The sequence below is a fragment of the Lepisosteus platostomus genome, chromosome 13 (assembly GCF_059453375.1).
Source record: "Lepisosteus platostomus isolate fLepPlt1 chromosome 13, fLepPlt1.hap1, whole genome shotgun sequence".
Lineage (NCBI taxonomy): Eukaryota > Metazoa > Chordata > Actinopteri > Semionotiformes > Lepisosteidae > Lepisosteus > Lepisosteus platostomus.
Window position 1 is genome coordinate 2,938,632 of NC_142623.1, and position 21,377 is coordinate 2,960,008.

General features: G+C 46.8%; 3 protein-coding genes across 4 annotated transcripts; 1 reads left to right on the forward strand and 2 right to left on the reverse strand.

Moving 5' to 3' along the window:
• Window positions 1-3,118: 3,118 nt before the first annotated feature.
• On the reverse strand, window positions 3,119-6,325 carry LOC148649630 (uncharacterized). The gene is made up of 10 exons (XM_088602573.1): window positions 5,857-6,325; window positions 5,665-5,777; window positions 5,548-5,591; window positions 5,278-5,452; window positions 5,098-5,203; window positions 4,938-5,023; window positions 4,783-4,868; window positions 4,119-4,622; window positions 3,285-3,743; window positions 3,119-3,193 (listed from the first exon to the last, which is right to left on the reverse strand). The coding sequence occupies exons 1-9, from the start codon at window positions 6,241-6,243 to the stop codon at window positions 3,298-3,300; spliced, it is 1,947 nt and encodes a 648-aa protein (XP_088458699.1). The 5' UTR covers window positions 6,244-6,325; the 3' UTR covers window positions 3,119-3,193; window positions 3,285-3,297.
• A 2,653-nt stretch (window positions 6,326-8,978) lies between these two features.
• Window positions 8,979-11,939, reverse strand: LOC148649631 (uncharacterized). The gene is made up of 8 exons (XM_088602574.1): window positions 11,481-11,939; window positions 11,285-11,400; window positions 11,126-11,193; window positions 10,878-11,052; window positions 10,680-10,776; window positions 10,496-10,581; window positions 10,086-10,174; window positions 8,979-9,998 (listed from the first exon to the last, which is right to left on the reverse strand). The coding sequence occupies exons 1-8, from the start codon at window positions 11,937-11,939 to the stop codon at window positions 9,139-9,141; spliced, it is 1,950 nt and encodes a 649-aa protein (XP_088458700.1). The 3' UTR covers window positions 8,979-9,138.
• Window positions 11,940-12,996: 1,057 nt separating this feature from the next.
• Window positions 12,997-21,307, forward strand: yars1 (tyrosyl-tRNA synthetase 1). 2 transcript variants are annotated; one of them, XM_088602575.1, is made up of 14 exons: window positions 12,997-13,125; window positions 13,992-14,073; window positions 14,636-14,782; window positions 15,411-15,586; window positions 16,038-16,167; window positions 16,604-16,684; window positions 16,826-16,918; window positions 17,319-17,454; window positions 17,581-17,666; window positions 18,046-18,181; window positions 18,404-18,501; window positions 18,594-18,787; window positions 19,052-19,193; window positions 19,976-21,307. In XM_088602575.1, exons 2-14 carry the CDS (start codon window positions 14,017-14,019, stop codon window positions 20,084-20,086), a joined length of 1,587 nt encoding a protein of 528 aa, XP_088458701.1. In that variant the 5' UTR covers window positions 12,997-13,125; window positions 13,992-14,016; the 3' UTR covers window positions 20,087-21,307. The 2 variants fall into 2 exon arrangements, with proteins under 2 accessions (XP_088458701.1, XP_088458702.1); XM_088602576.1 differs by having other exon boundaries at window positions 13,011-13,125; window positions 18,407-18,501.
• Window positions 21,308-21,377: the final 70 nt, after the last annotated feature.

The window sequence follows — 21,377 nt, forward strand, 5'->3', positions numbered from 1 at the left end:
GTGACACTGATTCATGGTGTGAGATTCTCAACAAAGCCTGTTCATTTGACATCAGCTGCATTCATTTTTGTTAAATCAATATAGCAGGACCACCTATTAAGGAAAAGAGTGCAGAATGCACAACTTTGAGGAATTCATCAGTTTCTAATTGTAACCAGACTTAAAGGACTTCCGGTTCAGCTCAGCACAACTAACAGAGGATAAATCAGCTCATAAATAAAAGTTTTGTTCTCCTCAGTGACCCCTTCTCCCACCATCACACACACTGCCTGATTCTTTAATATTCGCAATACCTGTTGCTGCATTTTGTACTGTATTCTGCAAACAGCTAGAAGTGTTCAGCATTATGCAAGGGGAAAATGAGCTCTTAATCGAAAGGCAAGACGTTTTGCAATGAGAAAAACGTGCTGAACAATACTAGAAGGCATAGGTTGTTTCATAGAACATTATCGGCCATGAATTACAGTTCTCAGCAAAGAGGGCCACCTACTGGAGAATGTTGTAGGAGTTGATTTTATACACTAATCTAATGCTATAAATGAATTTTTGGCTTTAAGAAATGAAGTCATTCCTGTATATAATGTGAGCATGCCCAAAGGGGTTGGGCAACCATTTGACCTTGGACCCCTAGAGGGTTCTGTCTCCTTACTGAGGAGTTTTTGATTCCTTTCCTTTGTTGCCTTCTGGTTTTCTGTTCTGTTTTGACAAAATGTATGGTCAATTGCATTGTTAAGCGACTTGGGGCAACCTTGTTGTGAAAGGTGCTATATAAAATAAATTACATTTAAATGGAATTAAATTTTTTTCTTCATTTTACAGGCAGATTTTCACTCTTATGAGGTCGGCTGACGTAAAGCATCTGTTCCCCATCTTCTCTGATGTTGCCGGTGGTGCTCACCTACACTACACTTTGCAGCATTTCAGCCTGTTCTGCATGTCAATGTCTCTCACACGTCCTTTAACATTGCGCCAAAGGTGTGTGATGTAAGTGATTTGCTATCTCTTTGCACCGATAGTAAATCTGAAGACATCTGGAGCTCTGCGGCCTCTAAACATGTTGGTAGTGACAGAGGTAGAGAGAACAAGGTGAGAAGGCCTTAAAGAACATCTGGACGACATGTATGCTGCCATGAACACATCCTCACCGATGGTGAGGACTATTTATCTGCAAACTATTGCAGAATCACCTGTTGGTGGTGTGACGTTGGAACTTGTAACAAGATCATGGGAAGCAAAATCAGAGCACATGAAGAATTGTTACGTCTGAAGGCAATACCGTTCCCGACATGAGTTTTTACATCCCGGAGCTGCTTAGGGCAAGGTGAGAACAGTACTGCCTGTGCTTTGGTATTGGAACAAGAAGGCTTGGGTGGGCTCAAACATTTTCACACATTTCAAAACACCTTTTGCAGGCATCATTGCAGCACATTGCGCCTCAGCAACCTTGACAAGACATTTTTGGTGTCGGATAAGGCTCCTAGTCATGCCAAGTACACTGCACATAGGAACTGACCACCTCATTGCAAATGACCTTTCCGACATTTTCACAGCACTGAAAGTGCCCTGGCCAAAGCCACTAATGATTTTCTAATATCTTCTGATTCTGGTTCTCTTTTTATCCTCGTTTTTCTGGATTTCAGTGCTGCTTTCAACACTGTTAACCATGTCTTACTTACTCATCTTGAGACTGTTTGGGGTTTCTGACACTGCTCTTACATGGTTCAAATCAAGCCCCACTGATCGTGGCCACTTTGTCTCTCTTGGCGGATTTAACTCTGAAATTGGACTCGTGACGACTGGTGTTCTTCAGAGCTCAAAACCAGGGCCACTGCTTTTCAGCATTTACACGCTTCCACTTGGTCAACGTTTAATGATCATTATGCTGGCACTACCAAACCCTCCCTCCATACTATATCTGACACTGATGTGGCTGTCTCAGTTCCTTCTGATGGCATCTCCGACATAAAAGCACAGGTAATTCAAAACGTCCTTCATCTGAACTGTGACATGACTGTTGTCATGCTTACTGGCACCCCCCCATCAGCTTTGGAAGACCAATACCATAACCCTACTTGTAGATGGCACTGTACTTCAGCTTCAGTAAAAAATGAAAAACCTAGGAGTGATGCTCATCTTCTCCCAAATTGACTACCGTAATGCTCTACGCACTGGTGTTTCTAAGTCCAGTGTACCATCTTTAAAATCCTCATGCTAGGGTCTATCTGTTCCTCAGCCCCACCACAGTCTATGGGTGACAGGGCCTTCTCCTGTTATGGCCCAGACCTCTGCAACTCTTTCCCTGAAGATATCACCTGCCCTAAACTTTCAAACTCTAGACTCACAACCTCTTCTGTAGAAGGGCTGCTACAGAACTGGTTCCGTTATATATGCATATCCTGCTACCATCTCCTCTCATTGTGTAGTTTTTGTTGTCTTTGTCACAGTAAAAGCACATTGCAAAGCCACCCTTATAATGCAGACTGTAACCTAAAGTTTATGATACAGAGGCAACCTTCTGTAGTAAAGTGAAGAGAGAGGGAAGTCCTGTGTTCTAGATCTGTACTTAAAGACCAGCTTGTTAAAAGAAGGGTTTGGTGTATTGAGTGGCGTTTTTACATACACACACACACCTTGAAGTGTAAAGAACGAGGCAACCCATTGTGTACCCATCCCTCCCCACAGAATCCCCAGGTTTGCACCTAGACTAGGAAAGCCTGCTAAAGCTACAGATCACACCTGCTTCCACCACTTGACCTTAATGGTTAGCTGTTGCATTCTGGGATTGCACTGTCCACTGGAATTCATACACTATTCTCCACCCCTCTTCTGGTCTCCCAAGGGTGGGGCAGCAGAGGCACACCCATGTCCCATGACATCAGCACCCACAGGAAAGGCATGCAGATGGCAGTCTCCATCCCAGAGCAGCAGGCTTAAATGAGCCATGCCTTCCACTCAGCATGACCAGTCAACACCTGAATCCCACATGCAAGTTAATAGGCCAAGTCCAAACCACAGGACTATCCAGACTCTCAGCTATTACCCCACCAGGAAGCAAGCCTACATTATTCCAATACCCCTTCCAGAAGCATCCCCATTCAGGTACACACCAAGACCACCATTGGGCTCAAAAGACCTTTATTGTCCCAGTACAATTGACACATTGAGGTCCGAGGCAGAGGGACCCAGGAAGTACCTGTGAAGAGAACAAAAAGGAATGAGCACATCACAATCCCAGGAGGAGCTTAGCACACCTGCTGTGGATCTACCAGAAGAATTGCACCCACCTGAAGTAGAAGGCTAGAGGCTGCCATCAGAAGCCATAGGAGGCACCCCTGTCCTTCCGTGGTCCTTTTCTGGAAATTCCTTCTGCTCCAAGGCTGTAGCACCTTCATGGTCCACACTGCCCAGTTCCAGAGCTTTGGATTCCCCCATACCTTGATCAACCTTCACTTTTGCATTCTGGTCATTCACACTGCTAACAGGAGAGGAATCACCCACTTCATGGGGAGGGTCATCCAAGTCACTTTCCGATGCCATTTTGGACCCTTTTTGTTCGTTACTTGGGAGAACTGAGCGCGTAGCAGTTGGGCCAACAGGAGCTTCCTCAGCGTCACCTTGCACATCCTCCTCACCAGCATCTCCCTCCAGGTCACTCTCCACATCACCCTCACTGGCATCTCCTTCCAGGTCACCTTCCAAATCCCTCTCCACATCCCCTTCACCATTATCCCCCTCAGTATCTCCTTCCAGGTCACCTTCCAAATCACTCTCCACATCCCCTTCACCATTATCCCCCTCAGCATCCCCTTCCAGGTCACCTTCCAAATCCCTCTCCACATCCCCTTCACCATTATCCCCCTCAGCATCCCCTTCCAGGTCACCTTCCAAATCCCTCTCCACATCCCCTTCACCATTATCCCCCTCAGCATCCCCTTCCAGGTCACCTTCCAAATCCCTCTCCACATCCCCTTCACCATTATCCCCCTCAGCATCCCCTTCCAGGTCACCTTCCAAATCCCTCTCCACATCCCCTTCACCATTATCCCCCTCAGCATCCCCTTCCAGGTCACCTTCCAAATCCCTCTCCACATCCCCCTCAGTATCTCCTTCCAGGTCACCCTCCACATCTCCCTCAGCATCCCCTTCCTCACCAGCACTACCAGACCTGAACCGTGTTCTAAACATGGTGCCATTAGCTGGGACAGCCGACAGGGTTGCAGTCAGGTTCACTGGAAGGTCCTCAGCAACATCTCCTTCCACATCCGCTTCACTGCCATCTCCTTCTACGTCACCCTCCACATCCCCCTCACCACCATCTCCTTCCAGGTCACCCTCCACATCTGCTTCAGTGTCATCCCCCTCAGTATCTCCTTCCAGGTCAAGTTCTGCATCTGCTTCACCATCATCCCATCCATTATATCCATTCAGGTCACCCTCCACATCCTCTTCTGCATCCCCCTCAGTATCTCCTAGGTCACCCTCCGCATCTTGAAGAGGGGTTTCTCGGCTTGCCACACCATCTCCTCCTTTGACCTGAAACCAGAGGAGTCCACGGTCTCTGGCAGGGGCTTTGCTCTTTAGGGGAGTGTCCTCAATCAGTATGGGCCCAGTGCTCACAACATCTATAAGAAGAACGGGGATAAACAGAAGTCAAGCCAAATTAGAGCCTTGTATTCCTCATGTAGTAACTACAGGTAAGGCTCATAAGTTCCAGTCCGCAGCATCTGTTAGCCCACATTAGACCAGCAGACAGAAAGGCGATGTTACCCTGAGCAGTAGTACCCGTTATTATGGACGTCTGAGGGGAAGCGGTACAATTGGTGTCACAACAGTCACAGACTGCCCTAGCATATTCCAGGTCTTCCCATCTAGGAAGAGAAAAGGCTGTTAGGAAGGATGCTCCAGGCTGAGCACAAAGACGGAATACTGGATCTTACATTTTCCTCACAACATTGAAGCTGCAGGACTTCGTGTGCGGCTCTGCTTTCCATCTGCTCATGAACACGACACAGTGCAGGTACATCTGAAAAGAGCAGGAAAGCTTAGCGAGTTCAAACCCACATTTATGGTCAGGAGGCCAACTGCGGCGTTCTGTACCTTGGATGCCACCTTAAGCTCCTTTGTGTCTACAGAGAAGTGGATGGCATCATCTGCTCTGGGAGAGTGAAACCTGGAATCCGCTCCCAGGTCCTTGTTCATGCAGCTGGCGGTGGGGAAGGAAGATCAGGTTAGTGCCAAGTACTCAGCTTCAATAGAGCACAAGGGAGCAAGTCATACCCATAGTTCTCGATGATGGAGTACTGGGGTAGAGACTGAGGATCTTTGGAGAGGGTTGCATAGCATGACTTGAGAAAGAGTCGCTCTCCTCTGGACTGGAGATAGCCTCTAGCCTGGAAGTGGAGCACATCACCCATGCTGTACACATTGGCGAGGGAAGCAGCAGTCCAGGCAGCTGGAGAAACAGTACCAGGAGGATTTTCAGCTTCAAAGAGAGGAGCTTCCAAGCTACGAAAGCATCCATGGAGATCCACAGTAGCAGGTACTTACAATTCATGAGAGTCAAGCTGAATCTATCAAAGTTGTTCTCTTGCCTGGAAGAAGATGAACATTTAGAAAGCACACAAGATGAGCATGTTCTATACTGAGCACTCTCCCAAGCCTCACCATGCATAGCTGCATTGGATATCCACATTGATACGAGGAACCCCATCTTGCTGAGCCCTCTGACTCGGGACGTAGTGCAGCACATTCCTATAAGCAATGTAACCTGGTGACATCTGGACGAGACCGTAGGCATTAAAAGGGTGCTTCAGCCTAGCGAGTGGTCAGTATTGGGTCAAGAGACAAGACCCTTACCAGCCTCTGACTGTCACACTCCTGCAGGCTATAGCTGAAAAGCATGTCGCCACTAATCGGATCCATGCCGTTGTTCCCACAGTTTGACCCTAGAGTTAGCCGGCCATCATAGGAACTAAAGCCATAAAGATTCTGCTTGACCCGGATGACCATATCACTGTCTGCGCAGCTGACCGAAACATCCTGAAGAGAGTCGGCATCAGACTGCACACTAGAATGGTTGGCAGCTGTGAGGTTTGCACCCCCGTCAACCATCAGCTCATCACCAGCCCTCAAATACAGCAAATTCTCACTCATCTGTTTGGTGTCTCCTGAGCTTCTGGGAGCACTCAATACAGAAAAAGGCTGTGTCCCTGCAAAGCAGAGACAAAACACAAACAGCCACATTTGGGCAGAAGAGAGGGGAAAAAGCAGCAATGAGGAAGTGAAACAAGAACAACAAAAAAAAGAAAGACTAAGGCAGGAAAATCCAATGAGTTGGCAGAAGGAAATGGCTGGATTTATAGCAGAAGACAATCAAGGCCCCATGTGCTCAGCATTAGTGCTAATAGAGCTCAAAACAGATCTGGTTTTACCCAAAACGATCGACACTGGATTAACAATGGGACAATTGTAGCTGTAGATTAAAGACTAATTCGAGGCTGCCTCATATTGGCTCCAGTCGCAACATGTGGTATTTAATAGATTAAACACACTTCAATTCAATTGCCTTCATACCTACACCTGCAGATTTCACTGCTCATTGACATATGAGAGCCAGGTGACACTGATCCATGGCGTGAGATTGGCCCCAGAAAAAAGCCAATTATGTTCATGTCAAATGCAGCCAGTTTCATTCCAACAATGGATATGGGACATGCAATATAATATATTTTTCTAATTCTATCTAGCCTTAATGGGCTATTGGTTCAGTCCAGTAGAAATTAAGGAGGACATATCCCCTTGTATTTTGTATTCTGTAAAAAGAATAGGTTTCATTAACAGTGACTCCTTCTCTGACCTCCACACACATTGGTTATACTTTCCAATGCAATTATCTATTAATAAATCTATGTAGTTCCTTGTTTTACCACTCTATTCTGTGAAATTTAATTATAATGATAGGAATGTTCACCATTATCCTAAAGGAAAATAAGCTTAGAAATCTAGTTAAGCCAAGATATGAGTCAAAGTTGATAGAAAAAACACAAAGAATGGATAGGTTGATGCAACATCTTCAGCCTGTAGTTACAATTCTCAGCACACAGCACTACCAACTGGATCATCCTGTACAAGCAGAAGATTCTTGAGAGGCGCAAACGTTGAAAAGCTTGTTTGTTTGAGTCATGCCCATTTATTTCTTCTTCTGATGAACACTGCACCTAATAAAATCCTCAGATTTACAAATACCCTAGGAAAATTTGAAAGCATGGAGAGATCTTAATTGCTTGAAACACAACAACTAACCCCCCCCCCATTCATGTCTGCCCGAGTGCACAGTTGAAGTGGAACTGCTGAAAAAGCACGCCTGACGTCCTTCTTCACACGTGCTCCCCCTTCTGTTCTTCATATAGGCTACGGTTGGAAAAGCCCAGTTCGCACCAGTGACAGAGTGTGGAACAGATCATTAAGCCGAGAAAACAAACTGATAGAGACAGATTCTTTCTGCAAGCATCACCACAATGTAACCAGAGGTCACTCTGTAATCATTCTTACTGTGCATCGCATATCAAGGTTTGCAAATCGTTCCTGGGCCTTGCATGGTGAGCTCTTAAAGAGCTGACCCGTTACTTTACCAGTTGATCTCTGGAACACCTTCTCTACTCACTGAGAGAAACTCATCTTGCAGAAGACATATACAGTACAATGTCGGATCCAATAGGTCGTTGACATCAGGAGAAGCTAAAACTGAAGAGAGCATTTCAGCAGAGCCGCTCACAGCTTTGTTCAAGTGGGGCAGTGCTCAGGGCTCTAGCGTTATAAATGGAAGGTTGTGGGTTGAAATCCCTGCTGCGATACTGCTGCTACACCCTTGAGTGAGCTACTTTACCTGAATTGTTCCAATTAAATGTATAAACAGTTGTGTATTCAAGTTGTTTTGGTCAAAAGAGGCAGCCCCAAAAGATGAGCAGCCTCCCTGCGTGAGCTCTGATCGATGTTGGTCGGATTGTGACTCTCACAACAGTCTCATATAGTCCTTTCATTGTAACGGCATTTTCTAGCCCACTGAGGCAGACAGATGTATCTACAAGAGAGACATGCCAAGAACGAACAGACACTAGATCTGCAGAGGGCAGCTCCCATGAAGCCAAACTCTGTTCAAGCTCATTCCAGGGGTCATAGCCCCTGCCCAGGCCATTCCCACAGGAGGAGCAGAGCATTTCAATGCATTGCATACCCATCTCTTCACATCAACTGGAAAACAGACTCCAAAGGCTATAATTTGATACAACACACTTAATCACACTATTGCTTCCATGTTGTTTCAAGGACAATGAAAGCCGTACACCCAGCCCATTTGATTTCTATTCATCTTTAAAGATGGAGGCAGACTGTGCCTGTATGAGGCTAGGGGATGAGCAGTAGGGAGATGAGTGCTGGAGATGGGGGCTCCTAAATGAATTTTGCATGGCTTCTTCACACCTGCTGGAGACACTAGTGAAGTTTACTGGGTTCTTGAAGTGAGCCTGCTTTCAGGACCACTACAACAATCATGCCATCCCCTCAGCAGCCTCCTCTTTCCTCCAGCCTGTAGTAATCCAGCCCAAGAGGAAGAAAGGGGATCCAGGTAAAGGAAGGAACATGGTATTTCCAGCACTCTACAGTGTTTTAATGGAAAAATATACCTTCACATAATCCTATCCCCTGGAGCATTTTGTGCTCCTTTTTTGTAAAAGCCTACAAAAATATTTTCTGTTTGTTGTATTTGGGCATTAAAGAGTATGATCAATACTGTAGCTTTAAGACCGTTGAGTAATAGTAATTCTCAAGCAACTGATTTCCCCGCAACAGGCACTCCCTTTTTTTTTTAAACCCTGCACAATACAGTATAGATGTTGATTATTTTCCTATACTAATGCAGTATAATGTGCACGGGGGAGGGGGGCGCTAAGAAAACCAAAAGAAAAGCAGTCAAAACCATCTGAAAAAAAGAAACCCCATCAAGACTGACTTTTATTTTGCAAAATTACAGGCCTTACAGATCAGTTTCGCACCTACTGCAATCATTCATCCCAGCTGCAGAGGCAGGAGGTAAAGTCTCTCCACAGGAATACACTAGCCTTCTTTGCCAAATGGAAGAGGCTACTGTGACATCATGGCCTTGTGTTCGTCGTCCCCTTTCTGAGCTCCTTCAACACCAGAGGGAGTCAAGGACAAAGGGACACCATCTTCACGGGCTAGCGTACCTGGCGCGGGCACAGCCTGGTCAGACTGAGGCTCAGCCAGGTCATCGCCACTCTCATAGTCCTCCTCAAGCCCAAACTCCTCAGAATCCTCATAATCCTCCTCAGACAGCAGCTCTGGCCGTTCTTGCGAGGTTGGGGATGGGGACGTGCCGTTGTCAGCTTCCTGCAGCAGAGGCCCTGGGCTCAGAGTGACATTAGCCTTCATTGTGGTCTGCACTGGTGGTGAAGAGCTCACTACTACCGCTGCTGGGGGAGAGGGCATCCGAGTCCCCACACCAGCAGGGGTGGTATGCTGGTCTGCTGCAGGTGTATCTGGGTCACTTTCAGGCTGCTCTGTAGTTAAAGCCCACTCATCATCCTCCTCCTCCTCCTCCTCCTCCTCCTCTTCATCCCCAGTTTCATCCTCCTCATCCCCTTCAGAATCTTCCTTCTCATCATCACCATCACTCTCACTTCCTTCATCCTCCTCAGCATCACCACTGCTATCTTCCTCTCCAAAATCACTCTCACTTCCTTCATCCTCCTCAGCATCACCACCACTGCTGCTATCTTCCTCTCCAAAATCACTCTCACTTCCTTCATCCTCCTCAGCATCACCACTGCTATCTTCCTCATCCAGTTGGAAGTCTTGTTTATGCCCTTGACCATGATCCCCACCTTTTGCCTGAAACCAGAGAATTTCAGCCCCAGGAAACAGTCCAGCTCCCCTACTGCGAGAAGCTCCCTTTATCACTATGGGGCCAAGACTCTTAAGATCTAGAGAAAGACAGAAGGGTTAGTTCTTTGAGTGAGTAGTTACAAAAATCAAATATTAGACACTGGATTAAAAAAAAAAAAAGATACCTCGAGGTAAGTTGGTCTTCATCTTAGCAGTGCAATTAGAGTTACAGCAGTCACATACGCCATCAGCCACCTGTCCGATGTCTTTCCACCTACAGAAGAGAATAACCCCTTAGAGAATACGGAATGAACACCGAAGGTTCAAGTGTGCCTGGACTAAAGGCCCTATGAACCTTGGCAGCTCAGAAACTAGTTTTGAACATGGTCTCAATTTAAGATTGAAACAGGAAATAGGCCTGCATCTCTTTACATCAAAGGTAGCTTTGAAGTAAAGAAAGAAACCGCCAGTCTCTCAGATCAAAATACTTATGCCTCAAAAGCACTTCCAATCCAGGGGAAGCCACTTTCCCCACCCCCCCCCACTAGATGGAGCTCGTGTGCAAGCCTTGGAAAAGCAAAGCCCCTCAACTGACCTTTTTGTAGCTGCACAATAATTACAGGACTTGGAACCCTCTGTGGTCTCTGGAGTAGACAAGAACATGGAGCAGTGCAGGTAGATCTAGAAGACAGGTTCAGGATTCAGGGATTCGAGTCTCTCGGTACAAAGAGCAAGGTTATGCCAACATTGTTTTGGGGGCAAGTTCCATTCTCATGTACCTCCATATCCTTAAGGGGCGTTGTATCAAAGGCAAGGTTAATTGCATCGTCGGCTCTAGGGGAAACAAACTTGGCTCCCATCCTGTTATTGGCACAGCTGAAGTAGAATTGGGAAGGAAAAAAAAAAAAAAAGATGTAGGTAATTTGGACAGTTAATCAAAACCGGTTTAGGCACTATGTGCAGTTAAGGGACTTTACCCCAAGTTGTCAACCAGGATGTACTGTGGAGTGGGCTTTGGGTGGCCAGAAAGGGTTGTAAAGCAGTGATTAATGAAAAGCTTTTCTCCATCAAAGGCAGGATAACACGATGCCTGGACATGAAGTTGGTCTCCAGAGTTATAGATGTTGGTCTTGGAAACTGCAGTCCAAGCATCTGTCGAGAACAAGAAAGACTCTTGCATTAGGAGAATGGGACAGCTCTGGAAACAAACTAGTGTTGAGCTTACCATTCATCAGTTTTAAATCAAAGACCGTGTCGTCTTTGCTGGATTCAAAGGAGACGTCATCGTTTTTTCTGTTGGAAAGGAGAAAGAGAGAGAGTTAGCTTGTGGCGTCAAGAGGTCTTTTTTTTTTTTTTTTAAAAAGCCCAATTCATGAACTCTTACCTAGAATAGTAGCACTCGATCTCAACGTTGATACGCGGTAGCCCGCGGGCTGCTGCTGCGCGTTGATTCGGGATATAATGGAGGAAGTTCTTATAAACAACGTAGCCCGGTGGCATCTGGAATAAGGAAGCCAAGCTTGAAGAGTTACTGAGCACTTAGGTGGCCTCTCTTTTTTTAAATTGATCGAGCGACTTACTAGTCTTCGACTGCCGCAGTCGAGGAGGTTGTATTTGAAGAGCAGGTCCCCCGTATCCTCGTCCAGGCTACTGGGCTGGCAGTCAGGACCCAGGGTCAGCCGCGCGTCACGATACCCGAAGCCGTAGAAGTCCTTTCTCACTCTCACCACCATCTCAGACTCCCTGCAGCTCACCGACACATCCCGCACGGAACCTTTCCCGGACCGTCCGGACTTGGAGCGGCTGAGCAGCGCGCCGGGCAGAGATGAGCGCCCGGGCGCGTCAAGCTGGTCGAGTCGCGACGTGTCCTGGGTCGATGAGTCGCCCGAGCCGGGGGGCGGAGGAGCGGTTGTTTGGGGCGCTAGTAGACCCCGCGTCGTTTCGATCGGCCCCGAAAAAACACCGGGAAAAAGCATCCCCGCGAGGTAGAAACCTAGCACAAGTGACTTCATTGTTGAAAACGCACAACTATAGGGCATACGCGGTCGTATAACTGTACGGTTCCGAAAAACGACTCCTTAATAAAATTTGAACATAGGATAGCTCGATGCTGAGCCATGTCAGATATATATACTGGCTGCAGCAAGCGCTGACACCTGCTCCTAGTTAGTACCAAATTAATTCTCACGCGTTGTTTAACACACTTATGATACGAAATGACCTGTTCAGAGCTGAGAGAATTGTAGGACACGGTAGTAGTTGACGATTAATTCAAAAACGCCTCGCCTGAGGACACGACTGTTAACATTTTCTGCCCATTCATTTAGCCAAAATGTCTTAAAACATTAAAACAAAACTGTAAAACAATGCGTGGTGTCGAGCAGGGTAAACAGATTTCTGATTGCTCATATTTCACAATAAACATAATTCGCAATTTCTGGCCTTTAAATCGGAACAACAGCAGACCTTGCTTGACGGAAGATGGATCCAGTTAAACTAGTGATCAGCTGAATTAAGTCACTGCCAGCCCAGTAGGCACTAGAGGTGAGGATGAAATAATTTTTTTAACTAGCGTCATTTTCTTGTATTTAAAAAAAAGTAATCTGAAAAAGTTTAAAGCACGCTACCAGTTGACATATGGCTGTGTATTTTATGAGTTTACTACTGTCCTTTTACACAGTATTTTACAAAAGTATTCTAAAAAAAAGTATACGTTTAGTGATTCTAACTACGTTTAACGGAGCAAGACATCAGATGTTTTCTGGCCGGACGATCCCATCTTTAAACCTTTTTCTGTTCAATAGTTATATTGAACTATAGTTACACTTAATATAAACCTTTGGTACAAAATACTGGAGCTCTTGTTACGACTTATTAACTAAAAGCAGGGTTACAGGTTGACTGTAAGCTGTCCAACCAAATACAGCGATAGTGTAGATTTTTACACAATGATAGACTGGGTGTGAAACGTCTGCTTTTCGCTTAAAACGTCAGTCCATATCACCCCGGTAAAAACCAGATTCAGAGTAACGCGACTTTCGCTTGCAGAGCATCACAGCGCGCACAGCCGAAATCGATTCTATTGAGGTTCGATTACTTTTTCCTGCCAGGTTTTGTGTCCGATCCCAGAGATTCTTCCTAACGCTGATGCAACACATTGACACAGGAGCGTGCGGTGAGGCTGGCTTTGCGCTGAGGCGTTTCCTGCTTTTAGAATCGACACCGGTAAGACATATCCACTTTTTATATTTATCCACGGGGCCGTTTTGACCACATTTTCCTGCGTTATTGATCATCTGTTTTATATCGTTTCCTGTGATCTGGATGGTGCTGATATCCTGAAACGTCGAGCACCGTGTAGGACTCATTCATTTTACACAGGTCTAGTTCTGTTGCTGAGTAATTACGGATTACTGTGTTTTTTTATGTTGTTGAGAAATATGTAAAGGTTTCATTCCTTTCATACTTATACGGATGCGGCGAATAATTATGGTTTTCAATTACTCCTACACCCAGGCTGTGCTGTATTAATCTAGAAACAACGAGATGAACAACAGTAATTTGGCTTTTTTTTTTGTGAGTCGACCCGCCTGTTTGAGATTCTTCAAAGTAGAAAATAATATGACTGCGGATTTTTGGTATCTGTCTGCCTGCTTGGGTATACTGTATGTGGCCTAAGTATTATGTCACTGGCCTGAGATAAGCACAGCTCTTTCGAATGCCAAAAAACCCCACCACAGATCGTCAGGGGTGATGAGAACTATAACTATAATCGCCTCGGATATTAAGTTTTCTATCCGCCATCGATCCAATAGTTTCTTTCACAAAGTGTCTTTAGACCAAAGAAGTCAAAGGAGATTCGCAGTTACCTGTCTTAGGAATGATCTTTATCATTTATCCTATACGAAAACGTACCGGTTTTGAAAGTCCATATTTGCACGTGCTCGTGTTTATCAAAACAAAATAAGAATAAAAAGCTCATGTTTAGAGAGTATGAAAGGCACTGTATTAAAAGTGCTGGCGTCCGCTTTAGTCATTTCGCTATTGTACCAGAAACCACCCCCCTCTCTCTCTCTCTCTGTCTTCCCCAGTGTGCAGGAAGAAGAATACTAAACAATGGGAGAGCAGCTGAGTCCAGATGAAAAGTACCACCTCATTACCAGGAATCTGCAGGTATGAGTCCGAGCTATTTTACAGACTTACACTGGCTGACCCTGTTCAGCAGAGATCAGGGCCACAGTAAACTGTGCTAAACTGTGATTTTTTTTATAAAGTTGTATGTAATTTAACTTGTTGTTGTTGCTGCTGTTCTTCATTTATGTTTTTAGTGACTCCTTTAATGTCTTTCTATTGGAGCATACATACAAATAAGCATTTCATTACACATGTGCATATGACAAACTAAACTAAACTGTGAACCAGGAAGTGTTCTGCAAAGAGCACACTGTGAAGGCTAGTTGTGTGCATGAAGTGTGAATACAGACTGAAAGATCTTAAAAGGAGATCTGAGTGGTCAATATTTCAAAGGGGTGCATGAAAGAGATTAGCAGGCCAGGCAGATCAGAGGGGCGACGTGTTGGACTCTCGTGGCCTGCTTGAACCTCACTTCTCATGAAGGTTTATTGTACTCTCGTGAAGAGTGTGTGTCCAGACCCATCTGTGTGAGACACTCGGCGTCCTGGCGAGCCAGTGCCTCTTCTCACTGGTGACCGTCCACAATGTCCTTGTGTTCCAGGAGGTGCTGGGAGAGGAGAAGCTGAAATCTGTGCTGCAGGAGAGGGAGCTGAAGGTGTACTGGGGCACTGCCACCACAGGCAAGCCTCATGTGGCCTACTTCGTGCCCATGTCCAAAATCGCCGACTTCTTAAAGGCGGGGTGTGAGGTGAGTGAAGGAGCAGGGAGCTCCTGCAGGCTTTTATTCTTACGGGGTCTCAGGTGAGCTGTCCCCCAAAGCTGTGGTCCCCGGCATTGGTGAAGTTCTGGAAATGATGGAAATGAACACCAGTTAAGTTAGTAATTGATTAACTTAAGCCATTAGTTGATGAAGTTGAGTCAGAGCTCAAAAAGGAAAAGCTACAGAAACTGGCAGCTCGCTGTGGGATTGAGGAACGCTGTTTTGAGAGAAGACTATGAAATTGAGTAATTAAAACCTGGTTTGTTTTTAAGGTGTACGTGTACATTTTAACTTTTGTCTTGTTGAAATACCATTTAAGCCAAGTTTGGCGAAAATAACTTTCATTATAAATGTCGGAGAGAAAGGCTAGGCCAGTCGTCCCTTAAAGAGACATCAGGTCAATTCATCAGGAGAGAATAAAAGATCAGTCTTGGGTGACTTTGCCACAGTGTATTCATGACAGATTTGTCCTAAAGGGTGACCAAGATGTGGAAGTGGTTTAACCAATTTAAGATACAGGCACCTGGATGTGTGCTTTTAACTGAAGAGGGCAGCAGCTGGCATTTCTGGACAATCTGACAGAGCCTGGACCCTGAGCTGTGCTGTCTCCCTGCAGGTGACCATCCTGTTTGCTGACCTGCACGCTTACCTGGACAACATGAAGGCCCCATGGGAGCTGCTGGAGCTCAGGACGAAGTATTACGAGCAGGTGATCAAGGCCATGCTGGAGAGCATCGGCGTGCCACTGGACAAGCTCAAGTTCATCAGGGGCACGGACTACCAGCTCAGCAGGTGAGGTTCTGTGTGTGTCGTCTACATGCAGGGCGTTGTGGAGATGCGCATGGTCACAAAGTAAAGCTTTGATGTCTGTCATCCAGGGCGTGTTTTGCTTAGTGTAGTCACCTTGGGGAGGATTCTGTATACAGAAATAAACCTGCTAAACTAATACAGCAGATGGCTAAGCAGTAAAGTTAAAACTGTAAGCAAATACTGATAAATGATCTGATTCCTTAAATATAGAACAGTTAAGACAGGAATCATCTTTGAACTTTGATGAACATGGCGTAAGAAAGTCATTGTCTTGATGTTGGTGAGTTTAAAATAAAGAGCTGTCTGAAGAACTGACTGGGGAGAAGAAATTAAACGGAGCCTCTTCAGTGGGTCGAGACTGGGCTTTTTTCTGCAATTGGTAAGTGTGTGCTGCTCTGCCCGGTATGCGACAGTCCTGTCCTGTTGTCCTCAGGGAGTACACTCTGGATGTGTACAGGCTGTCGTCCATGGTCACTCAGCATGACGCCAAGAAGGCAGGAGCGGAGGTGGTGAAGCAGGTGGAGCACCCCTTACTGAGCGGGCTTCTGTACCCTGGACTACAGGTACCTCTCCTCTACCTTTGCTGCCCTACTTGTGCTCTCTAACTCCTGATTCGCTGCCCTCCGTGTGCTCTCTGGCCCCGATTCGCTGCCCTCCGTGTGCACTCTGGCCCCGATTCGCTGCCCTTCGTGTGCTCTCTGGCCCTGAGTGAAGCAACCTGTAACTTTTATTGAAATTTGGCCATCACTGAGGTAACTTTTTTGCATTAAATGTTTTCTCTAAGTGCTGTCCCTATCCAAATATTTCCCTTTTTATCTGTATTATAATAACAGGGTTAGGCAAAAGGGGCAGATGTGAGAGTGATGGGCAGCTTTTCAAAGGACTACTTTGGTGCTTGTCTGTTGAGCAGTGATGACTTTGAAGTTCATCCGTATGCAGTGAGCTCCAGCCCAGCATCCTTCCTTCTACAAGATCTCTTTCCCTGACTTCCCTTGCCAGGCTCTCGATGAGGAGTACTTGAAGGTAGATGCCCAGTTTGGGGGCGTGGATCAGAGGAAGATTTTCACTCTTGCGGAAAAGGTACAGTGTCTGGGTGTTTCATAGCAGGTCATAAAAGGTTTGAGTGCTGGGTGAATAATGAATATCAATGTTGAGATTTTACTTTTGGGAAAAAACTGCGACTTTAAGGTCTCGGCTGTGTTTCTTCTGACCTCTTTCCAGTACTTGCCCTCCCTGGGCTACGCCAAGCGTATCCACTTGATGAACCCCATGGTCCCAGGCTTGACAGGGACAAAGATGAGCTCCTCCGAGGAGGTGAGTGTTGGTACTCGGGTACTGTTACACAGGGTTTTTCGCTCCACACTGAGTTGTCAATGAGGTAATTAACCCAACTATCGTCTTTTTCTTGAGGTATTTTACAGCTGATTGATCAATAATATTTTTTAAAGGTACAGTTACCTTTGAAGCACTACAGAGCCTGGTTAGAAGTGTTATAGTCTTGCAGATGATACCAGTCTTGTAACTGAGAGTTTGGGTGGAGCAAAAACCAGAAGACACTGAATGCGAGACCTCTGGGCTTAAGGACGTAATACAGCATTGCTGTATGGCACAGAATCATTATTTGCACAAAGCGCCTCACGCCTTCTCAGTGGGATTCTTTAGAGTGGCTCGTCTTATTAATTGTGACTGAGGAGTCCCCGTTTGCCTCCTCCAGGAGTCCAAGATTGACCTGCTGGACAGGAGAGAGGATGTGAAGAAGAAGCTGAAGAAGGCGTTCTGCGAGCCGGGCAACATCCAGAACAACGGGGTCCTGTCCTTCGTCAAACATGTCCTCTTCTCCCTGCACTCAGGTGACGCCCGTTGCCCCTCCCTCTCCACTACAGATCAGAGCGGTGACTGTGCTGTTGTCACCTGCCAGGCACAGAGTAGCCTCGTCAGTGCTCAGCGCTATTGCTTTGCTTCCTGGTCTCTTGCAGAGTTTGCCATTAAAAGGGATGAGAAGTGGGGAGGTGACAAAGTCTACACAACCTATGAGGAGGTGGAGAAGGACTTTGCAGCAGAGGTAACGTAATGGCAATAAAACTGAAACCACAGTGTGGTTTTAGAACATAAGAAAGATCACAAATGTGAGTCCATTTGTCCTGTCTAGCCTAGTTTGGTAGTTGTGAGTTAATTGGTCCAAGGACCTCATCCAGCTGTTTCCTGAGTTGTTTCACACTCACCCGGCCCTTTGGGTAGAGAGGTGCCTCTTGTTCTGTCTGATTCAAACCAAAACTTTGGTTACCTGCTCCGCCCGAGCCTGGTGTTGGACCACATTCACTTTTATCTCGGTGTTTCTTGTTCTCAGCATACCCGGGCCTTGTCGCTCTGGGTTACCTTTGCCTGGGGCGCTTCTCCCATGTCAACACATTTTGTTTCTTCCTGTTTCTCTCCCCCTCCAGCTCATTCACCCAGGGGATCTGAAGGCTTCAGTGGAGGAGTCCTTGAACAAGCTCCTGGACCCTATCAGGAAGAAGTTCGAGAGCCCCGAGCTGAAAAAACTGACCGGTTCTGCCTACCCTGGCGCTTCCAAAAACAGTGAGTGTCCCTGGTGCTGCCATTGGCTTTTCAAAATTAGGCGTAGGCTTCTTTTTCAGTATCCGTCCAAACCATCAGTGTGGAATTGACCCCAAAACCGAGTACAATGATATATTAAATATTACCTCCTGGGTAATCGTCTGACTTCTCTAAAGTACTTGCAGTCCAGGGTGGGTGGCACAGCTGATTGGTTGCTCTTTTTGTTATTTTGATTGACGTCAGAAGGGCCAGCCAAAGGAAATCCTAAAAACCCGGAGGAGGAGGAGATCGTCCCGTCCAGGCTGGATATCCGAGTGGGGAAAGTGCTCAGTGTCGAGAAGGTAGCGAAAAGCTGTTCCGCCTTCTCGGCTCTGCCTGTGGTTGGTATGTGTGGGAATCACTGACCAGCCGCGCTCTGTGCCCTGTGCCCCAGCACCCCGACGCCGACAGTCTGTACGTGGAGAAGATCGACGTGGGCGAGGCGCAGCCGCGGACGGTGGTGAGCGGCCTGGTGGCCTTCGTGCCCGCGGAGGAGCTGGAGGGCAGGCTGGTGGTGCTGCTGTGTAACCTCAAGCCACAGAAGATGAGGGGGGTGGAGTCCCAGGCCATGCTGCTCTGCGCCTCCCTGTGAGTACCGCCGCCAGGAGCCGGGGCGCAGAGAGGGTTCGAGCGGCATGGCGGGAGCATCTCTAATACGGCACGGGAGAGTCAATCGGGGTTCGGATCTTTCTGCTCCCTGGAAGCAGGAGAAAGCCAGGTGGCATCTCTTCACCAGTGTTGGCGTTGACCATCACTGGCGTCCGCAGCTCGAGGGACCAGAGATGGGGGGGGGGGGTCGTCGTGGGGAGCTGCAGACATCTCACGCCACTTCCCCTTCTGATCTGGGCACAGAGGCCAGGGGAATCGGCAAGTGGAGCCCCTGGACCCCCCTGAAGGCTCGGCGCCGGGGGAGCGGGTCTTCGTGGAGGGGTACGAGGCGGGCAGGCCGGACGAGGAGCTGAAGCCAAAGAAGAAGGTCTTTGAGAAGCTGCAGGTACGTCTCCCCCCTGATTCCCAGACCGTGATTACTGCTCCGTTCAGAAACCCCACTGCTCTGTCACCACATAAGCAGGTCTTACTGCAATGTGAGTATCCAAGAGGAAAGGCTTGCTCACAGCCTTGCAGCCCATGCAGTTTAATGAAATAAAGCGAAAGGCAGTATTCGCAGCACTGTGTCCCTTTCATGCCAGATGTGAGGCAGATGCAGTTTGTCAGAAAGAGTCCCCACTGCACTGGAACGGAAGCTGTGAGGGTGGTGAGTGGGAGCCAAACGTTAGTGACCTGTTACACATCGAGTGCCTCAGTAAATACACTCGCATTAACAGGTTATTTCTTTGCCTTTTTTGGTGACATTTTTTTCTGCACCAAAACTAAGGTTACACATGCATAGGAGGTCTATCCAGTTTGAAATCAATTTGATTCTGAAATGACAGGCGGGGAAGCTGCTCAGTATTGCTCCTTTAACATGGTTACTGATCACAGGGTCTCAGGTTTTATCGCATCTGTATGTTTGTGTTGTGTCTGGTAGGAACAGGGACTGTCTCACTCTTAGTTTGGGTTTTTACATGGGTGCTACACCCTCTGCTTTGAGTGGATCTGTCCCTGTTAACATAAATGTATACAAATACTACTTCATATTAAAGATCCTAATATTTATTTAAATCTGCCTCTCATGTTAAAGAATTATATTTAAAGTTTTAAATATTGTAAAGAAAATTAAAAACAAAGTGTCTGTGACTGTCGTGACCCTGGTTGCCCCTGGGTTTTTAAACACAGGTTGACATGAAGGTGTCGGAAGACTGCGTGGCTCAGTGGAAGGGGAGCAGACTGGCGACCAAGCTGGGGCAGATCACCTGTAAAACTCTTAAGGGCGGCAGCATCGGCTAAACACCACCGGCACCCCCCCCGCCCTGCAGAGTCCGCCTGAACCCGTGGCCCCTGTGTGGCACAGCCTGGCAAGAGTCAGCCATGTCTGCTGAGAGGGCGGGGAGTTCAAACAGGACACTGGGAACACGCTGCGCATAAAATAATGTACACACAGAGGGTTAGGGTATTGTTTTGGAAGGCCTAACAAATTGTCGAAAGAACTTGTAAGCATGTTACAAAGCACTGACATTAATTTGGGAAAAATCATAGTGGCAGGTTATGTTTTAGCTTTGCTGCAGCCCACCAGGTTTATGCTCAGCAAGGCTTCTCCTACATTTATTCCAGTTTCCGAAGTTCATGTCTCAGTAGAAACCGTCTTTCTTTCAGTACACTGGTTCTTCGGGTGGGTGACAAAAGCTATAGTGGCAGAAAACCAACATGATCTTGAAAGTTGAGCTCTCCAGATGCTGGCAATCCCTGGGGGTGCCACTTTCTGATTTTAGTGCCACAGGTTCTTATTTCTCAGCTCAGCTCGGGGAACTGGCTCAGGATCCCCATCCAGTCAGCAACTGAGTCGATCTCCCAATCAGTCAGTTATTTATTCAGTACAAACCACGGTCGCTTTATGACAGCTGCCTCACGGTTCCTAGGTCGTGGGTTTTATTGTGGAACTTGTATGTTATCCCAGTGTTCACATGGTTTTCCTCCCACCTTCAGAGACACGGTGGTGTCTACATTCTCCTGTGGTGGGAGGCCTGGGATGGACTGGCATCCTATCGCTGATGAGTTCTGGGTTGTAGGGACCTCTTGCTGATGGATGTTATGTGCCAGATGCTTCCCCACCAAAGTGATTTACAAAGACTATGAGATCTCTGCAAGTTCTCTTATCACCAGCTTCATAGCTCACCCAGTGGATGAATGACAGACAAAAGCTTCATACCTTTACCACCACTGGACAACCTGGGCTCTCCAGGTGCTATTTGGGTCATGCACTGACCCCTGTAACCTGTCACTTGACTCCCACCTGGCCCATCAGTGAATAATCAAGCACGAATTAATCCCTCTGCCAGTCTCAGCAGGCACATGAAGCAAGTGAAGTTGGACTCTGCAGGTGGTACTAAAGGCCACTTTGTTCATCAGATTGCCATGTAACCATTTGCAAGGCTGTACTGTAACTCGTTTTATCTCGCTGTTAAAAGCAACAGTGTCCACCTGTAAATTAATAAAATGTTGTCCAAGTCACAGCTTGTTTTCCTTATTGTCATGAGCATGGAAGCTCACCACCAAGAGGGGAACTGCTCTCTACAAGTAA

Coding starts and splice junctions, on each gene's coding strand:
- LOC148649630 (XM_088602573.1), bottom strand. CDS start 6,243: ATGTGGCTGTTTGTGTTTTGTCTCTGCTTTGCAGGGACACAGCCTTTT. Junction 4,869..4,937: donor TTCAATGTTGTGAGGAAAAT/GTAAGATCCAGT, acceptor TTCTCTTCCTAG/ATGGGAAGACCTGGAATATG. Junction 3,744..4,118: donor TGCTGAGGGAGATGTGGAGG/GTGACCTGGAAG, acceptor GTGACCTGGAAG/GAGATACTGAGGGGGATAAT.
- LOC148649631 (XM_088602574.1), bottom strand. CDS start 11,939: ATGCCCTATAGTTGTGCGTTTTCAACAATGAAGTCACTTGTGCTAGGT. Junction 11,194..11,284: donor ATCGAGTGCTACTATTCTAG/GTAAGAGTTCAT, acceptor CCTTTCCAACAG/AAAAAACGATGACGTCTCCT. Junction 9,999..10,085: donor GAAGACCAACTTACCTCGAG/GTATCTTTTTTT, acceptor GTCTTTCTCTAG/ATCTTAAGAGTCTTGGCCCC.
- yars1 (XM_088602575.1), top strand. CDS start 14,017: ATGGGAGAGCAGCTGAGTCCAGATGAAAAGTACCACCTCATTACCAGG. Junction 16,168..16,603: donor TTCTGTACCCTGGACTACAG/GTACCTCTCCTC, acceptor TTCCCTTGCCAG/GCTCTCGATGAGGAGTACTT. Junction 18,788..19,051: donor ATGCTGCTCTGCGCCTCCCT/GTGAGTACCGCC, acceptor ATCTGGGCACAG/AGGCCAGGGGAATCGGCAAG.